The 8,753-nt window shown below is 30.3% G+C and overlaps 1 protein-coding gene across 1 annotated transcript; it reads left to right on the plus strand.

Annotated features, from left to right (window-relative positions):
- Window positions 1–2,220: 2,220 nt before the first annotated feature.
- On the plus strand, window positions 2,221–2,854 carry LOC103314814 (uncharacterized). Its single transcript, XM_008201772.3, has 2 exons — window positions 2,221–2,396; window positions 2,449–2,854. The coding sequence occupies exons 1-2, from the start codon at window positions 2,237–2,239 to the stop codon at window positions 2,793–2,795; spliced, it is 507 nt and encodes a 168-aa protein (XP_008199994.3). The 5' UTR covers window positions 2,221–2,236; the 3' UTR covers window positions 2,796–2,854.
- Window positions 2,855–8,753: the final 5,899 nt, after the last annotated feature.

Consider the following 8,753-nt stretch of genomic DNA (forward strand, 5'->3'; position numbering starts at 1 on the left):
GGTCCAAAGTTATAGACACTCCTTTATAAGTCATTATCTCACAGAACACCATCAATAGAATAGTTTATCCAAGGATTATTTCGACCAAGATGCAGTACCCACATTTTTGGATGTTAAGAGACAAAAGCCATTTTTTACTCTACTCATTGACAGATTGAACATCTTTTGCAAGTACTAAATGATTTTAAGCAATGTTGCAAACCTTACTATCGTCAGCAAAGAAAGCACAGACACAAATACTACTATTAAATAAAAAAATACCCATAGACGTCGTAATAAAGTGTTTTTCAAACCCACTGTTATTAGTCTTTAAAAAATTATAATAAGATACGTAAGATGGCGAATAATGAACAAAATGTTAATAATAGTAATATTCTGCGTATCTTCGTCCTTAAAATTTATTAATGCCAAAATGACAACTAAGTAAATTTTAGAGAAAAAAATGCACGCTCATGTACTTCATTATCTTCACAAAGTGGGTGCATTTCAAGGGTCTTTTATGTGACTGTTAGTTCTCTAGTAGATATGGAACAACCTCTACCTCAGGTATAGTACCTATCTGTCATAGTCTTTGACGTATATGTCAATTTTTTATACAAATTTTCATTTGCAGGGGTTCATTTAAAATATTACAGCTCGTGAACCTTTTGCAACAAGGGAATAATTATTTTTTTTGATAGCCAAAGGCTCAAAGGGTCTTTTCAAGTCTTTAGGATTGTCAACTGTCAAATTGCAAGGCTACTATGACTTTTTGAAAATGATGATTAAAAAATGATTATAAAACGGTTTTTTCAATAGCAATCAAAAGAACATCAATTTTTAGGCAAACTTTTATTAACATTTTTTAAAATAATCACAAAAACAGAATTTTGGCCCATTATTTTTATTTTTAATCAAGTAAATTTTGAGCTATTAATTAAAAGTAATGTCCTATTTGTCTACCATTTCCATTCAAGAAGTTGAAAATTCGATGGCAGATTGACAGAGTTACTTTACATAATTCACGAAGTTATAATAAGCCATAATTAAATATTAAAAAATTTTCTGCTTATTCGATAATGAACCAGCTAAAAACTAAATAAAATATTGAAGTTTGACAATTGTTGATCATTTTACAAGGTCTACTTGATTAACTATGAAAATTACAAAGTAGAATTCGTTTTTTTTGTGATTTTTTTTCAAAAACTGTAAGAGATAGGTATTGATAAAAGTTACCGTAAATATCGATATTCTTTCGATTGCCGTTAAGAAAATGGGGTCGTTTCATTTGAAAAAACCGAGTTATAGCTTATAGCAGTTTTATGAAAAACATTTTGAAAAAAATCATGAATTTTGACTATTAACAAGTTTGAAAATTCTACAAAACTCTTCAAACCTTCGGTTATCGAATGCAAAAAAATATTCACTTATCGCAAAGGGTTTAAGGGCTGTGGTATCTTAGGTAAACCTTGGCAAATGAAAATTTTTACAAAAAAATTAACATGTCAAAAAGTATAACAGTACCAATAAGTACAAGTACCAACAACTTGAATAAATTTTACTTAGCTTGAGAAGATGAATTCAAATATGGAATAAAAATGTGTACTTACTATTTGAAATTTCAAACTTGGCGCCGATACGGGGGTTAGACGTTAATAAACGTATTAAAAACAGAAAATATAAAAAATATAGTTGTTAATCCCAGGCTTAGTGGGTGATCTTTAACAGTCACCGCTGTTGAATGTCTTTTGACTAACTGATTAAGAATGTGAATAAACGTTTTCCAATCCTCATCAATTGACGACTTATCCCATTCTGTATTCCAAGAAATATTGGCTAAATTTTCATTTAACTTAGGGAAAGCAATAACGTTTTTGTGTTCTTAACAAGTTTTGGCAAAGTTGTAAAGTAGTACTGAGTAGGTACAACATGATTAGATCGACCATCGGCAAATACTTGGAACGCTTGGAACTACTAGCTGTCTCAAAACTGTAAAAACGAAAACGGCGCATTTTCTCTCAAAATTAACTGTTATAAATTATTCATGCACTTCAAACCATTAATAGCTAATGTAATTTATAGTTTCAATGAGCGATCTAATCATTAGTAACCATTTTACAATTTTATCAATCTTATTTACAAAAATAATTCGGTAAAATGCGACGTTGGCATTTTTATAGTTTCGAGACAGCTAATAGTGCTCCTCGGATTAAAAATATGAGGCAAATACTTGGAACTAAGTGTTCCTCGGATTAAAATGATATTAAACCGACACACGTCACGTTGGCAGCTATCACGCGCCAGATTTAAAATTTCCAGTGTCCAAGTCAAAATTATGGGTACGCGCGACCACCAAGAGTTCAAAAACGCCCTCCGTGACATTGCCCAACATGCACACAAGTTAGACAGTCCTTTCGGTACTACAGTTTTACCACTTTGTTTAATTTTGTTACAATTATTTATGTTTAGATCGTGTCCGATGCGCTGAATGGGTTCGCAAATTGACGAGTCTCCCTGATGACAACCTCGAGGCTGCTAAAATCCGCAATGAATACGCCCAGTTTTTGCGGATTCAAGTTTGCAACGGTTTTCTGCATATGCCGTTCCTCACCAAGCCCCCGGTCAACCATCTGATCTCCCTCAGTGAGCGACTGGGTGACTTGATGTCGAAACAAATCCCAGATTTGCCCAAAGCTGGGCCCATCGCACCCATTATCCACCATCGGAGCCCTGATGGACGCGCCTATGTGGCCGCCAAGCAAATTCCTGGTGGGGTTTTATGCTATTTGGCTGTGAGCCCGGACGGGTTGGCTTAATACAGTTATTGAACAAAAAATAATTACAAGAAATACTGTACAATTATAGATTTTCTAGCAATGGTTTGTACTTTTTTTAAATACCTACCCTAAACACATTAAAGTTTGCTCCCATTTGCCCTCACATGCGCACATTTTTATTAAATTACCTGCAAACAATTTCAGCAAGTGTTTCAAAATTTTTAGAAAAAAAGAAGAACAGTGTTCAAGAAATATAGGGACAGAGAGATCAAGTACCAAGAAAAGTGACTTAAGTGAGTTAGTTGTTTTTTATGTGAATGTGCAATCTATAGTGAAAAAAGTGGATGTACTGCAAGAATATTTAATCTCAAAAAACATAGATATACTATGTCTGTCTGAAACTTGGTTGACAACAGACACTGTTAATCAGATACATTTCGATAATTATAAATTGGTCAATTCATTTAGTAGGTCTAAATATAGAAGTGGAGGTGTTTGTATTTATGTTAAAAATGAAATAAGTGTGACGCCATGTAATTTGCACAGTGTAGAATTAGATGCAGAATTTGCAGGAGTAAGATTAACAAAATTAGATATTTATACTTTATGTACATACAGATCGCCTTCCGGAAATTTAGAAATATTTTATGACACTCTACACAAGAATATAGAGCACATATTCTTAAAAAACAATTTAATTATTGTGGGTGATTTTAATATTAATTTTAATTTAGAATCGACAGATTCTAAGCATTGTAAAAGTATTTTTTTATCGTATAATATGTATGAAATGGTTCAAGAAAACACAAGAATAACAAAACAAATAAAAGTAAAAAAACAAGAAAATATTCATAAAAATGATCCTAAAGTAAAATATTATAAATATTATCTAGATTTGTTATCTGTGATAAGTAAGTGTGACGATAAATATGTTATTCTTTATATAAGTATTTTAAAAAAAAAAAAATACGACATGGCTCTACGAGCGGCACGTAAAAATTACTATGTACAACGGATTCAAAATGCAGACAATAAATCAAAATGTGCTTGGAATATTGTTAACAAAATTTGTGGCAGAAGTAAAAAATGTTGTGAAATTCAAATCGATTGTTGATGACATTAACCAGTATTTCATTAATTCAGCGCCCTTTGTACGAAGTAAGTCAAATAATAATACGATCTCATCCAATGCTAAAACTATGTACGTATACCCAGTTACTAGTCAAGAAATTATTACTATAATTCAAAATTTAAAAAATAAGAAAAGCACAGTCTTTGATAAAATATCTAATAACATAATTAAATACTGTAATGAAGATATTAGCGCACCTTTGTCTTTTGTTATTCAAAACTCTTTAGATTATGGAATTTTCCCAGAACAATTAAAACGAGAGCAAGTTCTTCCAATATACAAAAAAGGTGACCCAACATTAATATCAAATTATAGGCCAATAAGTCTGCTGTCATCGTTTTCTAAAATTTTTAAAATTGTTATATCAACACGGGTACATTAAAGGGAAATCTGTTGACTCAGCTATATTTAGCTTCACTGTTAGATAAATTAGAAGAAAAAAAGGTGGTTTTTGGAACTTTCTTAGATTTCTCCAAAGCCTTCGATTGCCTAGATCATAACATCCTAATAAGTAAATTAAAGAAATACGGCATAAGAGGAATTGTGTTAAAGTGGATCACATCTTATCTTAATATAGGTATCAGCAGGTCACAATAAAAAAACAAGACTGTATATACATCAAATAAACTTCTAATTAAACAAGGTGTACCTCAAGGTAGTATACTGGGGCCTTTATTTCATAAACGACCTATTAAACATTTTAACAGCCTCAGACAACAATAGTGCAGTTAACTTTGCTGACGACACAAACATATTAATTTGTGGTGAAAATATGACAGATACAATGAAAGAAGCAAAGATATGCATGAATAAGGTAATAAACTGGACTAAAGAAAATAATTAGTGTTAAATTTTGAAAAAACCTACGGCATTCATTTTGCAATATGTAATCACAAGAGTACAGAGAAACCGAATAAAATTGTAATATCATCTAAAGAAATTGAATTAATAGAGAAAACTAATTTTCTGGGAATATGCATTGACCATAAGTTAAGCTGGACTAATCATACAGATAATTTATTAAAAAAATTAAACTCAGTACATTTTACAATACGTGTTTTAAAAAAATACATTAACATTGAACAACTAAGAATAATATACTTCGCAAATTTTCAATCATTACTAAGCTACGGTATAATATTTTGGGGGCAAAGTGGAAAGATGTCAAAAGTATTTGTTGCTCAAAAACAAGTCATGAGAACTATGTTTAACTTAAAATATAATGAAACTTGTAGGAACATCTTTAAAAGCAATAACTTTTTGACAGTAACTGGTTTATACATATATAGATTACTTTTATTTTTCTTTAAACAGAATCTACTATTTAATGTCACTAACGACCATAAGTACAACACTCGCAAAGTAGACTTAGAGTATCCAAGACACAAACTCACGTTGACGGAAAAAAATTCTCATTATGCAGGAATAAAACTATACAATAGTTTACCTGTGCATCTACGCACACCTTGCAATTTAAATTTATTTAAAAAGAAAATATTTGACTACATTTTGGATCTCGAACCATATACTTTAAATGAATTCTATAATAGAATAGAATATAACAGACAGGTTTTTTGACTTATGTCTTAAAATTATTTGAATGTTATTGTTATTTCTGTGTATAATACTGACGTTTTTCCTATCAATTCTGTTACTACATCTGTATAAATTGATAGAAAATAAATTATTATTATTATTATTATTATTATTATTATTATTATTATTATTATTAAATTATTAAATCTCGATACAAGTTGCGTCAACCCTCGGGTGGAGGCACAAAAAATGAAAACTTGTGAAATTTGCATCCGGTAGTAACCTGTATCCTGTATGAAGATAATGTAATCTGGAAATGCATTCTCAAGAAGAAATTTTGAAATACTGTAAGCAATTTGGTCCCAAAGATATTTTTTATTTTATTTTCATTGATTCATAACGTTCTTTCACTTCTTCCTTGAGAAACGTGTAAATTTCCCTCGATTTTGTCTAGCCAAGGAAAAATTCCAAACCAGTCTTTTAGTGAGTTTTTCTAATTTAAACTAATTTAAGATTAAGACTCAATTTTATTCGTTTACTTCTACAAGGTGGTCCTGCCCAGCTTCCGTCTACTGTAGCTCTGTTACTATTAAAGTTGGAGTTTTGATATTTTGTAGATGTTATTTATACTCTAGGACACACTACGAAAATATTTCTGATTATACACAGTGTTTCAAAAAAGGTAAGACGTCATATTGTAATAATATTTTTTTGAAAGACATGCTATTATTTTTTGTGCATATTGTGATACCTTTTTAGCTTCTTACCTAAAGTTTTTTTAATCGGTTCAGGGATAATTGTTAAAAAAATAAAAACAAAAAAATCGGGTTTACACCTTTGATTTTAAAAATTGATAAAAAATAGAAACAGGGCTTTCTTGACGACATTATAACATCTACAAAATATTAAAACTCCAACTTTAATAATAACTGAGCTACAGAAGACGGGAGCTGGGCTGGACCATTCTGTATACCATCGTTCTTAAAGGTACACTTTTTTTAAGTTTCGCTAAAAACGCGGTAAATGTAGGTACATATATGTGTCGAACTCGAGGGAAATTGTTTTTAAAGTAATCAAAAATATCTTTGCATTCAAATTTCCCACGTGGTTCTCGAAAATTTAATACCGGAAATATCAGAATTACAATTGCATTGAGAATGTCAAAGTACATTTAAAGAATGAAAAACATTAGTAACAATTCACAACTTTAAACTATATCACAATATATACTATTTTATAAAGTATAAAATTGTACAAATATGGGAGCTGCCGCATACGTTTTGCGTGTACACTGGTTTCACTTTTGTTAGCCGCAAATTCAGACTTGAAGAATTTGTTGATAATTGTCATTTGCTAGATATTTTTTTATTAAATAAAATGTTTATAAATGAAGTTGATGCAAATTTTTTATAACGGTGCATTGTATTGAGAATAAAAAAAAACATTTTACATAGTTCATTTTTTTAAATAATCAACTGTCAGTGTCAAAATTCTGTTAAAGACCAGATCACCCTAAAAGTTCATGTCCAACCACTTTTGAAACTGGCTGTATTCTGTATTTGACATTTTGAACACCAGATTTGATATTTTTGAAAACTGCACGTTCGTGTTACTCGTTAATTCGTTAGTCTAAGGTGCTCTAAAATAACTAGATGTGTTGTTGTACGTGTTTTAAACGCGAGACAACTTGAAAAATTTGAAAATTGAATTTTCCAGGTAAAAAATTACACTAACATTAATTCAAAAAAATTACTATTCATGATAATGCCAACCTGACGGCTCTTAGACAGTTGATTATAAAAAAATCAACTATATGAAATTTCAAAATACAGGCCTGAGATATTTTGGATTCTTTTTAACTGTTCTCAGTTCTTATATGTTAAGCAAAAATTAAATCTCACATATTTTACAAAGTAGATTCCATAAATCCTATATCGGCTATTATTGTCGTTTGAAATTAGTAATTTTCAGAAAATCGTAGTAGGCGATGGAATATTGACTTCGAGTTCAACTTAATATTAAAAGATGCGCTAAAGCTTGGGGAGTCGACTGAAAAAAAATTGGTTGTTTTCTTAAATCGTTCTGAAGTTATAAATTTTTTGAGAGTTCGCACGACGTTACTTTGACACATAAATTAACTTAAGTCGAAAACTATACCAGATAAGTATAAGAAACCTGGGTGCGTTATATCAACAAATTAGTTGCGAATTGAAAAATGTAACAAAATTGGAGAATTTTTATTTAAAAAAAACATAACTTGGTTGTGTATTTAATTTTGGAACAGCCTGTATTTGATTCAAAATATTTTTAATGTGAGCTACTTTGTCGGATCTATCGTTTAAAACAAAAATCAAGTTGAAGGCTTGGATAGAAAAAAGTTATGGAGCTTACTCGCACACCTGGATCAACCTGTATACAGGCTGTTTTAAGTTTGTGCCAGTGAAAAAATAAATACTACCAGTTGTTCAAAAGAAAAAACTTATATCGCAAACGATAGAGTTTCTAACTCGCTTAAATTTGATACTTTAGCGTTATCCCAAATTTTCACAGTATGAGCGAATGCAAAAAACTACATTAAAAAATTTTTGTTTTCAAATTATTGCATTCTTTTTTTGTAATAAAATTCCTCCTCGGAAAACGACCCCTGTTCTACTCTTTTTTCTAGTGGAAATGTTGTTTTTAATAATTCTTAAAATCTTATGACAATATGAACAACTCCCATTATACGTTAATGCAAACAATGACGTTCTTTGAATTTAAAATAAACAATAATCTTCAGTTTTATAATACAATGAATAAACTTCATCTCCCTCATTTATTAAAAAAAATTCTTACTTATGAAACACCTATATACCCTTAAATTTTTACTTGGCTTATATTCGATTATTTGTTTTATCCTTTTATGTTCTTTAATTGTTTAGAAAAAATCGTATTTAGGTTTGTACTTGCGTTTTGTGTTAATCTTTAAATAATCAGTTAATCACCAAATGGTTCGTTGCTGCTTTATCTACAGTCCCCATGACAGACCTTCATTCCCAAACACTTATTTTTGACAAGAAATGAAAAAAACTCAAGATCAAAAAGATGACTAATTTGTAAATTATAGAAAAAAATTCAAAAAATGCGACGTTGGTGTCCTACACATATTTGGGAACTTTTGGGGTGGATAAAAATTAATGATTTTTGAGGGGTTTTAGGCCCTATTCGGTTGATTGCTTTTGAGCAAACAGCTAAATTTGTGAGATTTTGCCTTGTTTTTTAAGACGCCAAATGTCCTGGCCCAGAAGTAACATTTTATATACTGCTGTAATATGTTTCGAATGAAGTAA

This window comes from Tribolium castaneum, chromosome 6, assembly GCF_031307605.1.
Source record: "Tribolium castaneum strain GA2 chromosome 6, icTriCast1.1, whole genome shotgun sequence".
Lineage (NCBI taxonomy): Eukaryota > Metazoa > Arthropoda > Insecta > Coleoptera > Tenebrionidae > Tribolium > Tribolium castaneum.